Raw genomic sequence first — 22,438 nt, 5'->3', positions numbered from 1 at the left:
CAACCCTATTAAGGCTGTCCTGAGCACAGGCCATGCTGTTGCCTCCACATACAAAGGAGGACTGTTTGGGAAAGTTTAATGCCTATAGAGTCAAAATATTACAGAGGATAAAAGTGGGACACCACGGCAGATCAGAGCTTCCAAATATGGATAAATTGGGAGTTTGATTTTAAAATGTAGGTGCCATCTCTTCTCCATTTTGGGTCTGGGGTGGGTGGGTGGGTTTACTGGTGTATAGAAAACTCAAGGCAGTTAATAGATCCAACCCATCAGTTTACTAGTATAGCATTTGAGATTTATGCCACTGTTCGCCATTGCACAAAGTTGCTGCATTTCCACAGTTATGCGAGCCGAGCTCACTGAATCCAGTTTGACTAGGAGGGACTCTTTCTCCTCCTCTTCCCTTAGTTCTAGGATGGGCCAAGGAAAAGGATTCTGAGCAGGTATCTTTTCTGCGGTTGCTGCATTCACCGCTTTACAGGCGAAGCTGGCTGACCCAGCAACTCCCTCCAGCCCCAGTATTTCAAACCACACAGTGGACACTAGTTTGGTTTATGTTTATAATTGGACTTTCCATAATATTCATGATTAGCACAAGATTCATAGCCATAAATTATACATTGTTATCTAGTTTTTTAAGTACATAAAATGTTAATGATATATGTCTCTGAAGAGTGGCACAAAGTAGTACATCTCCGTTGGCATTCTCTTATTGGGGGAGAAGATAAAGATTGTATGGTGGACATTTACATCACAGAATCCTGGCAGAACCAGGGGAAAAAAAGAAACCCGAAGTTGAACTGTTGTCAGTTCAAACAGACATCTCCTGAGGCCCAGAAGGTTTAGAGCAACCTCTCCCAATTTGCAGTCTTCCAGATATTTTGGTCTATAACTTCCAACAGCCCCGCCCACCATGGCCAAAGATCAGAAACAATGGGAGGTGTAGTCCAAAAGGTCTAGAGGACACCACGTTGGGAAAAGACTGGTTCAGGGCACAATCCTATGCATGTTTAGACAGAAGTCCTACAACTCCCAGCATGCTGCCAGCCAGCCACACTGACTGGGTCACGTAGGGAATTGTAGGAACTGGTCTGTCTAAGCACGCATAGGATTGCTTATCCTTAGAAACTCAAGTCAAACACAACCGGTCTAGCAGGAAGCCTTGCTTTCAGGTTCAGAGTCAAGATACGAAATGCAGAAGCGCACCACATTCTGTCCCTTCAGAAGTTCACATTCCTCGGTTTGCCAACACAGTCTTCTTTGTACCACGTATTTGTACCACTTGTGGCTGCCCTGGTGTACGCACGCCCCCCTCCCCAACATTGGCTTGTCCAATCACACAGCTGAGCTTTGTTTTTGATTTAAACCATTCGATGCCAACGAGTATCATGCTCTCGCACTGTTATTCTACAAGAAAAGTAATCTGGGAAGTGTCTCCTCTGCAATGCAATCCGATTTATTCTCCAATAAAGAGTTTCGAAGACTCCTCCAGAAGCCATACATGCTTTTTCTTCAGCATTCTGTAAACGGCACCAGCCCCTCAATCCACACACTTATTTCCTTTTTGCATGGTAGTACAAAGAAATTGGGTGGGGTAGGGGGGAACGGAAAGGCAGAAAGTGTGCATTACACGTATGTTTTTTTCCAATGTGTCCAACTAGTAGGGAGATTCTGAAGCTAATTTCTGCTACTCAAGGAGCTTATGCATCTGTTACAGTACTCTGAGCACTAACAGCTTGGAGATTACCCAGCCTAAAGGTGGCTACCCAAAGGACTCTGTAATGAGAAAAGTACCAGCGTTCCTCTAGCCCAAACACAGCTCCTCCTGGCCTCAGGAAGTTATTGCTGTGTTGTTGGTTTTAGTGGAGGAAGCACCTTAGCTTCAGACAGAGCCTTGAAATGTCAGTAACGAAAGAAAAAAAGAGGAGGAGGGCGGGGGGGAAGCTGCCTTTTTGAGGTTGAAATGTAACAGGACATAGCAATAAATAACACAGTGTCCTTTGGATGTCTCTGAACCGAATGGGATTGCAAAGGCAATCAAGCCAACACAGGAAGCCCTCTGCTGCCTTCTTGGACCAAAAAAAAAAAAAAGTAAAAAGGGACGGGAAGAGAAGACGACCGGTTAGAAAGGTCTGTCGCAGCGCAAGTTACATATTGAAACCGTAAACCGGCGGCTGGGTGAATCCTGGTGCCGTGTATCCAAATGGGAAGTTGCCCTGTGGAGGTACCGTGTTGGGGCCTGCTGTTAGCATCAGCTGCTGGCCTGGAAGGAAGGCAGGAAGGAAGGAAGAGTCAGTTGCTGCTGCTGTTAATTTTGAACAGGATCTAAAACTAGACTGCAGAAGAACAAGCCCAATTATGAATGCAAGGGGATGTTGATGTTGTTGTTTTGCTTTTGAAAGCGAAGATAGAAAGTACAGTTCCAGTTTTGTCACGAGAGCCAATCCACACGTGAAGCTGCTTTAGGTGGCTAGTTTGTCCATCTACGCAAACGCTGCCTACTCACTGGCAACAGCTCTCCAGGGTTTCTGGCAGAGCTCTTCCCCAGCGCTGGTTCCCAGGAAAAGATGTCAGGGACTGAACCTAAGATCTCCTGCGTGTGTTGACAGCCAGTGTAGTATGGTGGTTAGAATGTCAGGCTAGCACTGGGGAGACCCAGATTCAATTCCCCCACTCAGTCATGAAGCTCACAGGGGGAACCAGGCCAACATCTCTCGGCCTAGCCTAGCTGGCAAGGGGGACGCAACCGTCAAATGTAATCCACCTTGCGCTCATTGGGGGAAAGGAGAGATATGCGCATAATTTAAGTGCTCTACCATTGAGCCAGGACCCTTCCAGGCTTAAACAGAACAGAAGTTACACAGGAAGACACCAAGGGACAGTTCTAGTGTTCCATTTAGATGCAAGTTGAAGCGGGCAGTTTCTCCAACCATGGAAAGGAATAGGCAAGACTTGCTGAGAAATGGAGCTACTTGAATCAACAGGATCCAGCCTGTCTAGCAAATGCTGCTCTCCCTGTTGGTAAACTCATGACTGAGTGAGGGGTAGTTTTGGGTATCTAGCGTCAAACTAAGGGAATCTTTAACATTTGAATGATACATTATAGACGTTCTGCACGGTCAGAATTTTAATACATTGCAGTTAGATCTGTTAGTTGTATGTTCCCCAGCCTACGATGATTAATTCTGCCACGGACGACACACATTTGTTAACGCTACTAAAAACCACACATGCCTCATGCAGGGAATACTGAACTCCCATTTAAAACCATTCCCACTAGAACACTGACCTCACCTCACCATCATGAACGTCCTCTAAATGGAGGCACCTAGAATGCAATTGCCGATAAAGTCTACCTTTTGCCAAATAAGCCAAAGAGAGTTTTACACATTCCTGGGAGAGAAACGCTGTTTTGTTCCTCAATGGGATTTGTTTTTCTAGATTACATCTCAAGAAGCCTTGTCGCTCGTGCAAGGGCAGTTTTCCCCCTTAACATAGCTCAGAAGAGTTAAAGAGGAAGTATATTCTTTTTATCTTGATATATTGCACTTCTAGAAAAGCAAATCTCCCAAGTATAGCGAATGTTTCTGTTTCGATCCCCATGTAATATTCCAGATGTGGCTCTGAGCAGGTTTTGTGTGTGTGTGTGTGTGTGTGGAGGAATACATTTTGCTGGAATGGGTCATCCCATGCAATTTGCTGGTTAGTTATTTCAGGAGTTCGATTTACCTAGGCATCCACCCTCCAATCAGGAATGAGCAATTTGCATGGCGGTTTGATCCTGACACTTCTTATACATGTGTGCCCCAGGAACTACTTTGAAAACATCCAGAATCTGCAAACACACTCGCCAAGGCTGCAACTCTAAACATACTTACTAGGGAGTAAGCCCCACTGAACACACTGAGGCTTACTTTTGAATAAACAAGTTGTGCTGCATGGCGGGCTCTAGGGTAGGCAGAGAAAAAATACATTACACCAACCAAATTACTTCTAGAATACCTGTAATTTTTAATGCTATACTGGGGGGATTGCATGACAGTCACTAGCAGTAACAGTTCGATCCACTCGAGGAATCCCATAGTTGTCTGCTTTAACATTAACAGCTGGGAGTAGGATCACCAAAACTGAAGTTTAGGGAAGACATATATTTTTTCCAGTTGACAACCTAACAAAAAGAAAGCAAGTCTTCACCTACCAAATACTATTGGAGTGGGTTCAGTTACTTGTTCCTCTTCTTTCCTTAGGCTTTCAGAAGCGTCAAGTTTATCCACCTAAGTTACAAAGTGAACAGGAAATGCTCATGAAGGAACGTCTTAGAGAACCTGTATTCTATGACCTCCTACAGTACAGATGCCCCCCACCCACCCACACACACCACAGAGGCTTCAAAGTCTTAGACATCCTTCATTTGAAATGTCTGTTAAAAACTTCAGGGTGTCAGCAGAACCAGCACAGCCTCCTGCTGGGTTTGATTGTGAAAGCTGATCTGGCAGCCAAGTATTTGCTTAATAGCCAGAGATCATGGCTCTAATACAGGGACGGGGAACACAGACGCGTGGGGCCTCCCCAGCTGGTTTTACACCTCCTCATGCCCCGTCCCTGCCAAATGCGGCACCATGACAGCAGTGGACAAAACAAAAGTGGTGGTGGGGGGAGCACAATTAGCTAAGGAAACAAGGCGTGGGGGGGGGGGAGAGTACACGTCTTGTTCAGAAGCAGAACTGTGCTCCCGGAAGCACAATTCCCGTTGCAGACAAGGCAAATGCTCCCCACATGCCTTGTTTTCTCGCAAAAATGGGGGTGAGGGGGGCCATGGTAGCGGCAGCAAACTAAGCGGTTGTGTGGAGGGGTGCAGCCCTCCCCCCCCGGTGCTCACCCCTGCTGTAACAGGACGGACTGCAGTACAAGCCAGAATGATGAAGTCACGTTCACAATCATAGCATGGAGCTACTGCCTAGTTTCACCTTCAATACATGTTATCTGGGAGCGCCAGTTCCCACAGTCCTTTGCATCCCAGGGTTCAAGCAAAGGAACCCGGGGCTGGCTTATTAGAATGGTTCCTGAAGAATTCTATGGGGCAGAATTGCAAAGTGCTTGCAAATTTAGGGGTGGAGGGGGGACACACGACAAAGTCTGCTTCTCATGCCTTGGAACTAAGGTCATCAGGGCAAGTTTAGCCCTCATCAAAGAGGTGTCCCTGCATGCATACCCCTAAGTCAATGGCTGTGGGTTCGATTCCTGATTCCCCCCCCCCACCAGTGCTAGACTTTAATGAGGGGAAAGAGGGTGCAGCCTTTGCAACCAAGGTGTGGGGGGCTCTTTGCCCTCTTCTGTAGGAAGCAATATATACTCTATACACTGCGTCACTCCCACCCACCAAAACAAGCTGAGTTTAGGAAGGGGATTAAGTATGCACGAAGCACCACAGCCTTTTTTTCTGACTGCTTTCTGAAAATACGTGGGTAAGGGTGGAACAGTGATTCTTCAAAGGACATGTTTGGTTTGGGAATACAGGGAGCAAGGCTAGATTTGAAAAGCACCCCAATCTACCCCTCAGTGCTGGGAAGATGGGCTCAAGAAGAAGATACCGGAGGGGGCGGGGCTCTCCGCCCTTTCCCCACCTGTCAAACCTTCATGGCCCTTCCACTCACATCACCGTGATATTTTACTCAATCTGAGTAAAGGCCTTGGTGGCAGAACACCAAAGCAGACGTTTGTGTGATCTAGTTACAGGAACTGAGACCCGCCATGCTAGCTAACATGTTGATATGAACACGCTAAGAAAAATACTGCACTAACAGCTACAGTTTTGGCACCTTCCAATACTAGAAACTCAGAAAAGCTTCTCTTCAAGGCAAGCTCCTGTGAATTAAAAATAAATACTAGGAGGATCTCTGTTTAGGCTCGAGTTGCCACACTGGCAAGCAGGGGCGTTAATTCTTATTCTACATTTTATTCCCTGGATGGTGGTGGTAACCAATTGCCACCAAAATTCTGACACGCATCGCTACCTAGGGCAGTCTAAATACTGGAGTAACTTTACTCAAGGGGAATTCATTTCATCAGAGCTGGGTTTCTAACGAGGATTCAGTTCCCAGGACTGGAAGAGTGTTTTGCAAAGCCAGACAGCTTCACATTTCCATTTTGATGTCAAGCAATTGCCATTCCCGTGGCTGAGAGCACAGAACTCCTTAGCCTAGTTCTGCCTTACCCAAGCTGTCTTACGTGCACTTTTTAAATTACAGATCACTTCTGTAAATAATTCTGATGAAACAGGCAGCACGCAATGCCAGACAGTAGGTTCCCTTCTTGCCATTCCATGTCTTGGTAGGTTTAGGATTCTTAATTTTTTTTTACAGGCAGGCACCCCAATACTCTTGAATCATAGAATTGTGGAATTGAAAGGGACCACAAGGGTTATCTAGTCCAACCCCCTTCAATGTGCAGGAAAACCAGTTAAACCATCCATGAAAGGTGGCTGTCCAGCCTCTTTTTAAAAACCTCCACAACCTCCATAGGTAGACCGTTCCACTGCTGTACAGGTCTTACTGTCAGGAAGTTTTTCCTTATATTTAATCGACACCTAACTTGTACCCATTATTTCGGGTCCTTTTTTCTGTGACAACGAAAAATAGTTCTTGACCATCCTCCCTGCGGCATCCTTTTATGGACCTGAACCCTGCTAACATGTCTCCCCTCAGCATCCTTTTCTCCAGACTGAACACCCCAAGTCCCTTCAGCCTGTCCTCAAAGGGCCTGTCCTCAAGTCCTTATATCATCTTGATAACCTAATCGGTTGCTTAAAGACAAATCGGCTGAACCATCTTAATCACCGTTATACTTTTGAGAGTTAAACACGCTAAAAGCGTGTGTTTTGGGGGGAGCATTTTCTGGGTTTTAACCCCAGCAGTAATACCGCCTTATTCTAAGCCAGGGATGGGCAACTGGTGGCCCTCCGAGTAATTCGGCCAACAGTTCTCGGCAGCGCTAACCAGCATAGCCAATAGTGAGGACTGATGTGAATTACAGGCCAAAATGTTGCTCACCCCTGTTCTAAGCTAACATACAAGGCTCCCTTAGAAAAGCTGCCAATTAACCTTATCGGTTGGCTTGAGAACTAGCTAAGGTATCTCCAGTTATATTCGGTTGTTTCCCCTCAATTGCTGCCTAGCTTTTCTATGCAGTCTGATCCTTCGAGACAACTCTACTTCTGGGAGCTACGCAATCAGTACCCTTATACTAGACTTGCGATTGCTGCCAAAAAACCCCCCCACCTCTAAGTATCTTGTAGCCTAGCAAACAATTATTACTCCTTTAAAACAGAGGGGCAGTTGACAAAACAAATGTGTCTTCTTAAATAGAGCTACGATGGAACCAGTTACCTAGGGAGGTTGTGGGCTCTCCCACCCTAGAGGCCTTCAAGAGGCAGCTGGACAACCCTCTGTCAGGGATGCTTTAGGGTAGATTCCTGCATTGAGCAGGGGGTTGGACTCGACGGCCTTGCAAGCCCCTTCTAACTCTACTATTCTATGATTCTATGAAACACCATCCGTGAGACGTAGCGCGATCGTGTGACAGGAAGCCAGATTCTGGCTGGACATCAGGAGAAACCTCCTGACTGTTAGAGCAGTGCAACAGTGGAATCAGTGACCTAGGGAGGTCGTGGGCTCTCCCACACTAGAGGCCTTCAAGAGGCAGCTGGACAACCATCTGTCAGGGATACTTTAGGGTGGATTCCTGCATTGAGCAGGGGGTTGGACTCGATGGCCTTGTAGGCCCCTTCCAACTCTACTATTCTATGATTCTACCTCCCACTCCCACTGGATGTTGGGGCCTGCTGGACCAGAAGTCTGATCACAGGTTCTTTCCCTTCACAGAGAGAGTTCCCTTCACATTCTGGATGAACCTTCCACCCACAAAAGGTAAACATGCAATTGGATGTACCCGCTGGGTCATCTGTTTTTTATCCTTGTGTTTTTAAAGGCGTTCAAGCTTTGTTGACAGGAGGTATGCCTTTCGGTAGAAGGCCACACGTCTAGCTGTTAGGTGCACACTTACATGAGGGAAGTTAAATGGGTTTATATTAAATGGGGAAAGGGGGGATTCATTCTCCAATTAATTACTAATTCCACGTACTAGATTAGTGCTTGTTTTAAAACCAATCTCATCATGCATGTTCTTTCTGGAAGACTGAATATTTAGTAGACACTTATCACTTGAAAATCCAACCAGAGTTCAGCTTGAAGAGGACTAGTGTTCGCCAGATCTACTTCTTCAGTTATTTCCGAAATATAAAAAACGTGGTAACAGGGTTATTTATGTTTCATGGCACACCCCATTGTCAAACTCCTTCCACACAGATTAGCTTGTTAGAGCCCTGCCACTTCTCTGAAGAGACCACGAGGAAGTCCTCCGGCTACCCCAATATTACTTCAACTCTGTACATTCCTCAGCTTCAGAGTTTTTCCGAAATTGAGGCTCTGCGCAGGTGCACAGCCCACATGTGTGATGCACAGAGACAACGAAGAAGAACTTAGCAGCTTCCTTCAATAAGTGGGAGCACTCCAGGCAAATCTGCATCTCTTCTGCCTGAAATATCGAATCTGATCAAAATATCCAATTTTGACCGTTGGTGTATTGATGGAATGTTTCCCCCAAAGGAGAAGCAAGCAAGGTCTGGTTGGATTTCCCCCGAAGTTATTTATGAAGAGGCATTTACTATAGCATTAGTTAGATCAAACTAGATTATTCTGCTTTTCAGCAAAAGCTACAGCTAGACTCCCATATAATTTTAGACGTGTTTTAAGGGACACAATTTTTTTTTTAAAAAAAACACTGAGTGTAAAACCAGAGAGACTGTCACCTTATTAAAAAGACCATCAACCTGCAAAAAAAAATTAAGAGGGGAATACTTAAAATCAATAAGCCAAGAAACCAATTTCAAGACAAAAGTAAAGATCACATAACATTTTTTGGGGGGGGGGGGGGGAGGGGGAGGAAGAGGCCTACACAGACAGATGTGAAGGGAAAAAAACCAAGCAAGCATGCACATAGCATTTAAGCCTATGGAAAACCAGTATTTTACTCAGTGTCCATTTGCATACATGGAAATTAAAAGTTCTGCTGCGCAGTTTAAGAGACCCCATATTAACTGGATTGTATTGTACTTGCCATACTAATACGTTTGCAACTGCAAAGTCAGTGTATCTCAGTAACTGGTGTGGGGAAATAATAATAATAATAATAGTAATAATAATAATAATAATAATGATATGTGGATAGGAATGGCATTATTTGATATGACTTTATTCTGGTGGAATAACAGTTAAATAGCCAAAAGCATATTGCTGGTGTAACCACAGAGTAAAGTCCCTCCGGTCTGAAATACAAGCTCGTCAGTTCCAGACCTTCCAATATCCAAGCAGGTTTTATTGACCCATCCAAGACCTCTTAAAACAAAAGGGAACAGCAGCTTCATGAGCTTATGGGGCCAGTGTGAGCACACAAATTAGCTTCTGAAATATAATATCCCAGGTGGGGACCAACATCTAATAGGAGGTGTCACAGCTGAGTGAGCTGGTATAAAGGGAAATTTTGAAGGGAAAACCGAAGATTGATCAAAAGATCCATATCCTCAGACAGCAACGCTACATCAACGAGTTATCAGTTGCTTTACGAGGAAACCGTTACACTTTCGTTTAGCGGGAGTGGAAGGAGCCATTAAAAGTTTCACCCACCACTTGATCATGTGTTAATTAGGCTTGGGTCGTTCCAGAATATTTGGGCAGAGAACCAGTCAGAACAGAACTAGTTTCTGTAGTGAAAGTGCCATTCGTTGGGCCTGTTCAGACAACACGCTAAGCCAGCAAATGGTTAGTGAGAGTGTTTAAACCGTGTTTTTGTAGCCACCATGGTTAGGAATGGTTCACATGACATGCTAAGCCATCATGTTTAGCTCCAAATGCTGAACTACCATGGCTTAACGTGTCATCTGTTTCAAGACTGCTGCAAAGTCCCCCACAATGATCTTATTTTTTTTTACAGTGGCATTGAACTTATATTGCTATATCCAGTAACTGAGTTTTGTCAGGTTTTTAAGCGGAGGGATATGATGAAGCTTTAAGGCAAAGCAGAGCATTCAACTAGGAATCTAGAGCAAAGCAACAAACCTTTTTAGAGAAGCCACACTTACTTTGGTAAGGTATTCCCTCATCACCTGGATGAAATAAGGCATCGCAAAGTCCATAATGTTGTGCCTCCATGCTAGCTCAAGGACCACGTCTGGATGCAACAAGTCATAGCATGTGAAGAGAGAAGCTGCAAAACACTCCTTCTTGTCTTCTTCCAGAAACCACTGCAGCAATTTCTCTGCCAGCTCGGCATCTTTGGATTCCGCAGCGTACTGCATGGCATCCTATGAAAACAGCAGAGTGAAGCTTACCCTTTACAGCCAGGAAATATTATTATTATTATTTATTACATTTGTATGCCTCGTGTGGCGCAGAGCGGTAAAGCAGCAGTTTCTGCAGCTGAAACTCTCCCCACGGCCTGAGTTCGATCCCAGCGGAAGCTGGTTTCAGGCAGCCGGCTCAGGTTGACTCAGCCTTCCATCCTTCCGAGGTCGGTAAAATGAGTACCCAGCTAGCTGGGGGAAAGGTAATAAAGGCCGGGGAAGGCAACGGCAAACCACCCTGCTATATAAGGCCTGCCAAGAAAACATCAGTGAAAGCTGGCGTCCCTCCAAGAGTCAGTAATGACTCAGTGCTTGCACGAGAGGTTCCTTTCCTTTCCTATACCACCCCATAGCCAAGGCTCTCTGGGTGGTTTACATAGGATAAAAACAGCAATATACAAAAAGCAATATACAAAAAATTTAAACCACAAAAACATACTATTTTAAACCACAAAAACATACAAAAACAAACCCAGGCTAATTACATATTGCTAAACGTCTGGGAGAAGAGAAAAGTCTTGACCTGGCGCCGAAAGATAACGTTGGTGCCAGGCAGGCCTCATTATGGAGATTGTTCCACAATTGGGAGGCCACCACAGAAAAGGCCCTCTCTCTTGTTGCCGTGCTCCGAGCTTCCCTCGGGGTAGGCACCCAGAGGAGGACCTTGGATGTTGAGCACAGTGTACGGGTAGGTTCATGTCAGGGGTATTTGGTCCCAAGCTGTGTAAGGCTTTATAGGTTAAAACCAGCACTTTTACCGTACATCTCTCATGTGATGCTAGCGTTAAATACACAGTGCAGTACCCAATGATGCAAGCGCAACACCTCTCATGGAAGCTGGGCGCTATTGGGGTGGACGCCAGAGGTCTCACACTGGCACCACGGAACTTGCGTTAGCGGAATGACGCCGTTGGCTACTGCCCACAGGCACAAAAAGGTGTGGGACTGCTGTACTTCCGCAGACCTTTTTAAATAAACGATTCTGCCCTTCCCTTCCCCAGATACATACAAAAGGAATCGACCAATGCCGACAGACCTTATAAAGGCGATCTTTCTTGCAGAGCTCCACACTCTGTTTCCATCTATTATTGCCTTTGTACAAGTAAGCAGCAATACGCCGGAATTCAATCAGTTCGTGCTTCTCCAGACGCTGAGCCAGGGTAATGTTATCGAAGTTATCGTAGGCGTCGATGGATGCTCGCAAGCCCTGTTTGAAGGGGGAGGACGTCAGGCAATGCAGAGGGGTTAAATGCCCTGGTGAAGCTAAAATATTTGCCCCAAGTGGTGCTAATCCTACAATGCTATAGCATGGGGGAGGCCAGAGCTTCCAGTGGACCCTTTCTGAAGGCGGCAATAGGCAAAGTAATGGGACCATAGATCACATCAATTACGCGGTTATGATTCAAAGGGAAGACGACTTATGTAGTTGTTTGTAAGTGGCCAAGGGATCTATTTAATACAAGGTGTTTGCTTTTCAAGAGTGCAGGAAAGTACACACTAGAACAGGGGTGTACAACTTCAGGGGGTCAGGGGCCACTTTACCCCACCACTGTCAAATGCCCTGCCATGGCAGTGTCATCCCTCCCCCTATTTTCCTTGAAAAAGAAGGCATACAGGGAATACACACTTTGTTTTCAAGCAGATCTGCACTCCCTGGAGGCTTCCGGGAGCATGACTCTGACGATAAACAAGGTGCATGTTCCTCATGTGACTTGCTTTCAAAGAAAATTGGGGGAGGGGGACGTTGCCACTACCAAGGTGGCGAATCGGGTCGTGGCATTTTCAGGCAGCCCCTGTTGGGGCCAGAACATTTCCTTGGGAATTCTGTTTGTGCTCAGAAACACAGCTCACAATGCAGGTCTTACTTAGCAGAGTAAGTTTATTAGCTTCAGACTTCTTAACAGTTCCGTGTCATTGTGCAGAGTGACAAAAGGCTATACATATATACACAGTTCTTATCTATGTTACATACGGCTGTGATTAGGCTAACCCAGCCTCAAGGATCTTTGGTATATTCATATCATTAACACCATGATATCTTACAGAATCCTGGCAAGGTTCCCAGTACAGCTTCTATCTCAAGGTAATTGCTCACAGATAGTCTTCCTCTGTTTAGCCTTGAGATAGCCACACACACAATTTTAATGACTATGCAAGCCTTTTACTTTCTTATACTTAACAGCTCCGCCCCCAAAAAACAGCTGGAGGTACATGTTGTCCTCCCTGCACTAGGCCCTCACTGCACCTACTCTTTCTGCCAGCAAGATCACTTATCATAGAATCATAGAATAGCAGAGTTGAAAGGGGCCTACAAGGCCATCGAGTCCAACCCCCTGCTCAATGTAGGAATCCACCCTTGCTGCAGTGAGTGCTGATTTAGCAGAATACTAAGTAGATGGAGTGGAGTGCAAATGCCAGGTACTTTAGAGTGGCTCATGGATTCAGTGGACATTTGGCATTCATGCCAGGCTCATGGTTTTACTGCATCATGCTATAATCACTACTCCAAAAACTCACCTGGTAGTCTTCTTCCTCCGTCAGAAGGTTGTTCAGTGACTCATTGACTCCTTTATTATTATGGTTCTGGACTGAGCGTAAGTAAGGCTTCACTAGAGGCAGCTGATTAACCTATGGGACAATAAGACAATTTAGGCAAACAGCTGGTGTTGAAGGAACTCACTTGAGTGCACCCTTAAGGCTTTTCCACCCACTTCATTAATCAAACTAAACTCTCATGTTGGAAACAAGCCCTCTCCCAACAAAACTAAAAGTTTTGTATGTAAACATCTTTTTTAAAAAATGGGAACAGGACTCCTTTAAAGATGTAGGCTAATTTATACAAATTGGTGTGGGCAACAATAATTTTGAAAATGCAGGAAAACTCTAAGATCACCTTATCATGTTAAGAGATTACACACACACCCCTTGCTTTTTATCATTTATTTATTTATTATTGCATTTATATCCCACCTTTTCTCCTCCAAGGAACCCAAGGCTTAATCCTCCTCCTCTCCATTTTATAATACATAATCCTTTTATTTTAATTATTTATAATACATAATCATCATCCTCTCCATTTTATCCTCACAACAACCACCCTGTGAGGTGGGTTGGGCTGAGTGTGTGTGACTGGCTCAGAGTCACCCAGTGGGTTTCCATGGCTGAGTGGGGACTAGAACCCGAATCTCCCGATTCCCAGCCCAACACTTTAGCCACTACACCACGCTGGTTCTCACATTGGCTTTGAACATTCAGTTTGAAACAAGAAGAATCTGGAGAGGAGCAGATACTTTAACCCATTTTAAGCAGGTGCCTCCAACTCACCTTGGCGAAAAAGCTGACTGTCCTGGTGTGATCCAGCCGTGGAGATAACACCAGGAGAAGATCATTCATCAGCAATGGTTTATAATCCAAGTAAAACTGCAGGGCTTTGTAATACAGCTCCACATTGGCCACCTAGAGAGCAAGGACGAGCGGTGAGATAATTGGTTCCCTCTGAACTGAAGCATTAGGTTTAATTAAAGTATTAATTAATAATCCCAATACTTGGACAGCTTTAAAATGGGGGATTAGACAAATTCAAGGAGGATAAAGCTATCAATAGCTACTAGTCATAATGGCAATATTTTATTAGAGGCAGTATTAATGCCAGTTGCTGGGGAGTATGGACACAAGGGTGCTATTGCATTCATTGATGGTACTATATTAATAAAATAAATAATAATAATAATAATAATAATAATAATAATAATAATAATGATGATGATGTTATTTTAATGGGCTGCCCAGAGGTATCCAATTGGCCATGGTAAGAATAGAATGCTAGACTAGATAAGACTTTGCTATGATCCAGCTCAACTCTTCGTATGTTTTTGTTTGATGCTCAGGAGCCTAACACAGCTCTGCATTCCAGTGCAGGTATATTTAGGATTCTCTAGGACATGTCGTGCCAGAAGAGAAACAGAAAATTGGGTCAGAGCGACACTTTAAAAAAATGTTAGCTTTGTCAAGCTCACATCCCTTTCTTGGCAAATATAAACACAGATGTGACGTGCACAGAAATGGTGCATATCTGATGCTCTGTTGGGTTGGCTGAAGCAGTTAACATTTGCCATAAGATCTGTCACAGGCCGAGATGGAAGGAGGGAGGCAGCAGGATTGGCAGAAAAGAAATTGTTGAACTCCTGTTTCTCAAGACAGCACCTTCAAGAGGCTGGAGGTTGTATGATGATGCGTGTCTATGCCACGTAAAGGGCTTCCTGTGTCTTTTAGCATTTTGGCCACTTCCTGGGTTCTCAAGAACGCACAAATACATTCTGAGTTCTTGAACTGATGTGACCCTCGACATGGTTTTGGGCACAATGTGTGGAAGCCGGGGAGCATTGCCATTACAGCGCCTTACTTTTGCAATTATATCCTTGAATTGCCCTTCCTTCCAAGCATCTGTGGGATGGTTCATCATCGTAATTATTGCATTGTCATATTCTTCGTATTTGTCGTAGAGGAAAACCAGCTCTCCCCAGAGATGGGCCTGTTCTGCCGCTCGAAGCACCTTGAAGTAAGGTAAGACGAAAGGTAAAGCACTTGCAATTCAGACAAGAGCCAAAGCAAGAGTTCAAATGAAAGCTGCTGCACAGAATATATGGCACAATATTGGCATTAACCCCACTAGCTCCCTGTTTATTTTGGGGAGAAATTCAAAAGTGCTGGTTCTGATTTTTTTTAAAACCCTGAACAGCCCAGGATAAGGGCGAAAGGACTGTCTCTTCCCACACCAACTTGCCTGCTTCTAGGAAATTGAAGGCCCTCCTTCTGCACTGTCCTGCCTGTGGTGATCTGGCGGGATGGGTACCCAGGGTCAGGGCACTTCCTGCACTGCCCTCAGCGGATGGGCACTTCCAGCAACACCCTCCAAATGTTCACCTGGCCCCTTCAACCTTAGCTTTCCACCACGCAGTAAAAGCTTTTGTTCCAGAGGGTCACTGAAGATCCATTTGTCCTGTAAGTTCCTGATCATTTTTGTCCCATCCCCATTGTTGTTCCAATACTGTGAATTGCGAATTCCCCCTGCCCCTATTTTTCTTGCTAGCCAAGCTTGTTGCAAGAGCAACAGGATACACGTGCTTACAAGTTTAAAAGGCACTTGCACTACACAATTTCACTTCACTGCAGTAGCATGAAATACCTTTGGAATGTTGACTCTGGACCAGAACAATTCCAGATGCTCTCTCATCTTCTGTGGTTTATATTTAGAATACAAGATCGCTAGTTCAGTGAACATGCCCATGTGAGCACGCTCCAGGCCTAGAGCAGCTTCTAAGAGGCCAATCAGCTCTTCAAAGTAGCCACGATCCTAGGATACAAGAACCCATCATGTTTAAGAACTTCATTCTTTACTTACAACAACAACAGCATTTTAAAGCCCACATTCTAAGACTTCAGAAAGTATGCAGTTTGACAGCCATCTGTCAAAGGTGGATTCCTGCACTGAGCAGGGGGTTGGACTTGATGGCCTTATAGGCCCCTTCCAACTCTACTATTCTATGATTAACTCTTTAAGTTCCAAACACTCTGGGCAACACTAAAGTCAGCAGAAGTAACTTGAGGGACACAAAGTGTATGGTAGTTTATATGAAGCAGCTGTTAACTAGAATGTTCACATTTTCATTTTTAAAGTCCTCAATAGACTCTTGGCAGGAAATTGACCGAGCCGGGATTTTCTCAGCTATAAGTTTTGATATTTTTCTCTAGCTACCTTATCAGTGTAATAGAATTGTCCTATTTGAGCTGGGAAATGCCAGAACATCAAATCCTGCACTCAGCCAATTAGAGACACATACCCCTTTTACATATTAAAAGCCAGTTACACTAGATTCAGCTATGAATACTAAAGCTGTTCAGTTTTGTTGCTGACTTGGCCAAGGCAGGGTATGAATATTGAAAAACAACTATTAGACTGTCAGCAAGAAGCAAGGACATTTGCACCATAGATGGTTAAAGGAGTCTAACCTGATAATAGCTATTTAGCTCTTCAAGCTCATCAGCATGGATTACTATGTGTAAACCACAGATCTGTGCAAGTCGGAATTCCTTTCCATCCACACAGGCAAAGCACACCTGAAAACAAGAAAACGCAGTTTGCAAACCATGTACAATTAGACACCAGGCTCTTAATGCAAATACATCGGCCTTCAGATTCAAAGATTTTTGCAGATTAATTTTTTTATTCTACGGTAGCATATCATAGTAAATATAGCATTTGAACCAATCTCCAGTTAAATATATGAAAGTTCACCAAAAGTATTTTGAGAGGAATGTGTAAGCACAGTTACAGCCTTAAAAATGTATTTATTTCAACATTTACGAATTCCTTAAAACGGGATGAATTTTACACAAGTTTAATGGCAGCCATAGTTGAGCGGTTCAAGATCTGACCACAACCTTAACATCCTTCCCCTTTAAGACAAACACAAGGCAAGTTACCTCTTTCCATGTCCTGGTGCTGTTGGCTTTGCGGGCGCTGTCAACGGCAGCTTGGTACTCCCCAAGATGAACGAGGGTAGACGCCAGGCGAGCAAAGTTAGATACGTTGTTATAGAGCAGCTTTGCAGCATCATACATTCCCTCCTCATAGCAGCGATCTCCAACCTAAAGAGACGGAGTGTCCGTAACAGTGAAGGAATGCTGAGGCACTGGACCTAACATCTGTGTACTTTGCGTTTGTACGCAGCAATTCAGAAGTCAGGTTAAAGGACAGCATATTGATAGCATAAATGTTAGCGTCAGAACATACCTGTTGTATATGAGCATTGTTAGGGCCGCTGACAAACTCTTCTAGCTCCGAGAGCCGATTCGTTTTTGCCAAGGCAAAAATAAGTTCGGTCTCCACGTAAGATTCTCTTGCCTTTTTCCTAGCCATTTGCAAGAATTTAACCAGATCCTCCCAGTTATCTTGAGGAGGGGTGGGCAGAGAAAAAAGAGAAAAACATATTCCTTATGTTTACTTTTTCATGGTTTCCTATATTTGCAGAATGAAAGCAACAATGGGCCAGTTTGCACATAATAACTATGAAACAGCCCAGGAATTGTTTCTGCCAAGCAGGAATGAGCGAGCGTGTTGTCTCCCATGCACTCAATGTTTTTGCTTTGAACAACCCAGGAACTCCACATGACATCCAAAGCCAGAACTGTGAGTTCGGATGTCATGTAACAACCCAGGGACAGGCATTCCTGGGCTATTGATTGTAAGGAGAAGTGATGAGCATGTGGAAGGTAGCATGCTTACTCACTGCGGCTTGACCCTCACAGTTCCTGCAATAAATAATCTAGGAATTGTTGTGATGTGAAAACTGGGTCAATACGTTCCACCTCTGAACAATATGAAGAGATTTTATGCCTACTGACAAATTGATCCAAACAGGAACGAATCAATTAATCTAGAGATTATTTAAAAGCGCTGCTAAATTTAAAAAGTTAAATGCTGTCGTGTATAATTGTCCAACCTTTTCAGAGTGAGAGGTCCATACCCAGGATTTTTTAGTTATTTTTTTTTGTCCAAGTTGCATTTCTGTATGAAATGACCACATTCTATATAATTCATCTCTGTCAAATAAGGATGCTTGGGGATTTTGTTTGGTCTGCATTTTTAAGAAAGCCAACTTTATTTGCACTCGCCAGAGTAATACACAGATTGGAATGCATGTTATCTTATTTTTGCACATCTGGATTTTGCAATAGTTACTGTACCAAAATGTGTATTTTAGGTTACATGTATATAAAAATGGGCACTGGAGTAAACCATGTACAAAAATGCATCTATTGTGGAAAAATAGTTTCAAGAGTAATGTGAATTTTCATGTGTTGTTCTTTGCGATTGATGTGGAAATGGGATGGAACATATTTATGAATGAACATACAAAGCTGACACAGACCCTATGGCTTACCATTTCTGTTGGCTGCCTGGACGACTTCCATGTAGGCAGAGGGATCATCCGCTTTTATATAAGAATCTATGGCTTCCTTCACCAAATCCTTTTGGAGCTGTGCTCTAGCCAGCTGGCTCCAAACCGCTGGTTCATTACATCTCTCTGCAAATTCATAAGCACGATCCAAGTTGCCAATATGTTCTATCAACACCTAAAAGAGGATACAGAAACTGTGAAAAGCTGTCTCAACAAATGTGTAGTAGGAGGCATTGGGGGGGAGAAAGGAAAGAAGAACTCAAGTCTACGAAAGGGTGGGGGGAACATCCACGCAGCCTTAATATGTCACAAATATTTTTATATATATAAAGCAGTGTTCAAAGACTGTTACTTAGGGAAACACTGGATAGGAGCAGTTCCTCCCCTTTAATCCAGTGTTATGTGTGTTCACACGCATCTGGGGATTTACTGGGCAAAGAGGAAACTTGCCAACTTGAGAAAATGTATTTTACTTTAAAAAAAACAAATTTATTTATTTATTTATTTATTTATTACATTTTTATACCGCCCAATAGCCGAAGCTCTCTGGGCGGTTCACAAAAATTAAAACCATCATAAAACAACCAACAGGTTAAAAACACAAATACAAAATACAATATAAAAAGCACAACCAGGATAAAACCACGCAGCAAAATTGATATAAGGTTAAAATACAGAGTTAAAACAGTATAATTTAAATTTAAGTTAAAATTAAGTGTTAAAATATTGAGAGAATAAAAAGGTCTTCAGCTGGCGACGAAAGGAGTACAGTGTAGGCGCCAGGCGGACCTCTCTGGGGAGCTCATTCCACAACCGGGGTGCCACAGCGGAGAAAGCCCTCCTCCTAGTAGCCACCTGCCTCACTTCCTTTGGCAGGGGCTCACGGACAAGGGCCCCTGTAGATGATCTTAAGGTCCGGGTAGGTACATATGGGAGGAGGCGTTCCTTCAAATAACCTGGCCCCAAACCGTTTAGGGCTTTAAATGTCAATACCAGTACTTTGAATCGGGCCCGGACCTGGACTGGCAGCCAATGAAGTTGTAAAAGGACTGGCGTAATGTGATCTCGCCAGCCAGTCCCTGTTAGTAAACGGGCTGCCCTGTTTTGTACCAGCTGAAGCTTCCGGACCGTTTTCAAAGGCAGCCCCACGTATAACGCATTGCAGTAATCCAAACGAGAGGTTATCAGAGCATGGATCACTGTAGCTAGGCTATTTGGTGGCTCATGCACATGCAGAACAGTTTAGAACTACAGCCATTTCTGGCAAAACTTCAGAACTCAGTGAACAGATGAGCAAGCTTTATATATTCTACTCAACAGACCCAAAAAGCAGTCACTCAACCAGAGTAAAGTGTTACTCATCATTAAAATCAGAGCCCCTCTTCTAATTTATCCTCAACCTTAAAGTACACACACACATACACACACAAATATGTGCAAGATTTTGCTGGTGTTATGTGCATAAGGCCTGGAAGCACTGTAATTTAAAAAAATAAGGAAACCTCTCTTCAAACACTCAAGCGCTCAATCGTTACTATGCCTCACCTGAATGGCGGAAGTATTCACATCAAATTTCCTAAAGATGGCAAAAGCTTCTTCGTAGAGCTCATTGCTAATAGCGATATTGGCAATGTCGGGGGCGTCGTAGTTGTCCAGACGGTTGATGTACTCCATCACACGTGTACGGTCTGCTTTAATGGCAGTCAAGATCAGGAGGTTCTGGAGATTCCTTGAAATGTTTACAACGAAATTGTTAGGCATGCCGGTTCAATCAGTAGGTTTATCCTAGTGAGTTTTATACCAGAGACATTTGCAGTTCTGGACTTATAAAATACAACTGCAACATCATTCGTATCAATTCACTTAAAACAAAAAAGTAGTTTCTAACAGCTGAAGTTAGTTCTAACTTCAAGGCCACAGCTGCCCCATTAGTTATTCTCAAGTGCAGGCTGACAGTTTGGCCTCTGTATCTGTTTTAAAGCAAAGCCTACTATGTGAAGCCAAATACAAAATAGTAATGTACATGGAGGGAGCCAGCCTATGGCCCCTAGACAAATTGGGCAGGGGGGAAGGGGAATAGGATAGTTCAGATTCCAGGATCCAAGAATGGAGTCGCTGCTCTGACTTCAAAGCCAGGATTCTGAGCTCCCCACCTCCTCCCCGCTGGGGTGGAGAGGACTGCACTGGCTGCCTCTCTGAACTTGTAGAACTGACCTCAGAGAGAAGGAAAGAAGAGAGAGAAGCCGGTGGGTGGGGAAGGGACTGGGGAGGCTGGCTAATGCCATATCCCCAGACCTCCGCAGCCTCCTTCTTTCTCACTCCTCAGAGCCCCAGCTAGACGGGCGAAAAGGTCCATCTAGCCAAAATGCAGAGCAGGAAGAGCCTGGAGGTGAAGCCTGCCTCTACAACTCCTCCAGCTCTGCATTGGATGGCCATAAGCCTCTGAGTTATTTATTATTTGTTTCCAATATTTACATACCGCTCCCCATTGAAAATTTCAGAGCGGTGTACAAGACAAAATAAAATAAAAACAGAAAACACACACTTTAAAATAGATTTTAAAAGAAGCAAAATGTACAGCGAAATGTGGCTGGTCATTAAGGAAAGGCTTCCTGGAATAATGATGTTTTCAGGAGGCGCCAGAAAGAATACAAAGTTGGCGCCTGCCTGACCTCCAGAAGCAGGGAATTCCAGAGGAGGGGGGCCACCACACTGAAGGCTCTTCCCCTGGTGGACTCCTATTCAGAGGCTTATGGCCATCCTAAGGCAACTGTTCCCTAAATATATCACAGGGAGAATTCCACTTTCCTACCTGTGCTCACTGAAGACAGAGTTATCCAAAACAATCTTCTCAAGCAACTCAATGAGTTCATTGGGCAGGTCAGCAGTCATGAAAGCTTTGACAGTCACAGAAACCTCTTCTGGATCCTGAGTCTCTGATAATGCAGTTTGGACAACCTGGTAATTGGAAAATTATGACCGTTATTGTGGTGAGTAGCACATATTAGCAGCCTAGTTTTAAGGAGCAAGTAGAAACAGGGGAGCAGGAATGTACCTAGATACAAGGGACAGAGTTGTAGTTTATGTGATAAATAGATGGATTAGAAGAGTTTCTACTACCAGATTTTACACATAACTAATACAAACATTACTGAAATGGAAATATGCCCTATTATTTAACGATGGGCTACTCCAAAGTGGGCAGCAGTTGCTAAAGATAGCATGCCTTTCCTCGCAGTTCTCTTTTAAACAAGATTTGTGCTGTCTCTTTAAAGTTCATTAAGTACTGGTCTGCCTGCTCACTCCATCTTGCTGCTTTGTTTAAGCTATTTCGGGAAGTACTTTTAAATTGACCTTACGTTCTGGATCCCAGTGACTACTTTCAAGCTATTCTTGAAAACTCAGTCTATCTGTTATACCTGATCAATAAGTGGTCTCCTGAATGGATTGTTTTCCTCCAGAACGTTTACCCACAGCTCTGGATCTTTTCTGCGGACTAGGTAGCGAGCTTCGCTCTTGAACAAGGAATTCTCATTGCAGACCTGAGAAACAGAGGGGAAAGGAAAGGAAACCAAGAGTATTATTCCGGACTAAAAGCAGGCATTTCCAGCTTTTCCGTTGGCAGTAGTTAGACTGAACTGAGAATTTTGTTTGCCATGCTCCCAACACATAACATTATTTATTTATTTTTTGGCCAGGACAAAGTTGACATGAGAGAAGAATTAATTTTTTACTTTAAGACACTGTCATCAGATTTATGGTGTGGCTTCAATGGCAGGTGTCTTTTCCCTTAGGTCTTCTTGAACTGGCTTCCTCCATACCGTATTTTTACAACTCAGCTCTTGATCAGCCCAACTCTGGATGCCAAATTAATGATTTTTAAATCCACAGCATTTTTATATCAATTTCATATCCAAATACTTAAAAGGATCTTTGAACAGAACAGAACAGTTTTCCAATTGGTCCAGTGCCATTGCTCCATTTACTTTGAAGGCCTCAAAGCATTTTTTTTTCCAGGCTC

At 43.9% G+C, this 22,438-nt stretch overlaps 1 protein-coding gene across 6 annotated transcripts in view; it reads right to left on the bottom strand.

The window, feature by feature from the left end:
* Positions 1–341: 341 nt before the first annotated feature.
* Positions 342–22,438, bottom strand: part of CLTCL1 (clathrin heavy chain like 1) — a 56,398-nt gene continuing 34,301 nt past the window's right edge. The window contains exons 18-34 of one of the 6 annotated variants that reach the window (XM_063143883.1): positions 21,837–21,959; positions 21,230–21,375; positions 19,963–20,146; positions 18,400–18,592; positions 17,250–17,407; positions 16,940–17,104; positions 16,466–16,573; positions 15,642–15,809; positions 14,859–15,008; positions 13,781–13,912; positions 12,974–13,084; positions 11,493–11,663; positions 10,196–10,417; positions 8,867–8,887; positions 4,199–4,274; positions 3,879–3,948; positions 2,178–2,263 (exon numbers count right to left, since the gene is read on the bottom strand). In XM_063143883.1, coding sequence (XP_062999953.1) covers positions 3,911–3,948; positions 4,199–4,274; positions 8,867–8,887; positions 10,196–10,417; positions 11,493–11,663; positions 12,974–13,084; positions 13,781–13,912; positions 14,859–15,008; positions 15,642–15,809; positions 16,466–16,573; positions 16,940–17,104; positions 17,250–17,407; positions 18,400–18,592; positions 19,963–20,146; positions 21,230–21,375; positions 21,837–21,959 — 2,166 coding nt within the window. In that variant the 3' untranslated portion in view covers positions 2,178–2,263; positions 3,879–3,910. Of the gene's footprint in view, positions 2,264–3,293; positions 3,329–3,878; positions 3,949–4,198; positions 4,275–8,866; positions 8,888–10,195; positions 10,418–11,492; positions 11,664–12,973; positions 13,085–13,780; positions 13,913–14,858; positions 15,009–15,641; positions 15,810–16,465; positions 16,574–16,939; positions 17,105–17,249; positions 17,408–18,399; positions 18,593–19,962; positions 20,147–21,229; positions 21,376–21,836; positions 21,960–22,438 lie in introns of those variants that run through there. The other 5 variants (XM_063143885.1, XM_063143884.1, XM_063143881.1 and 2 more) reach the window with 5 other exon arrangements.

Source organism: Elgaria multicarinata, chromosome 18 (assembly GCF_023053635.1).
Source record: "Elgaria multicarinata webbii isolate HBS135686 ecotype San Diego chromosome 18, rElgMul1.1.pri, whole genome shotgun sequence".
In the NCBI taxonomy this organism is placed as follows: Eukaryota; Metazoa; Chordata; class Lepidosauria; order Squamata; family Anguidae; genus Elgaria; species Elgaria multicarinata.
The sequence above is the reverse complement of the archived record's forward strand: the minus strand, read 5'-3'. Positions and strand labels throughout refer to the sequence as shown.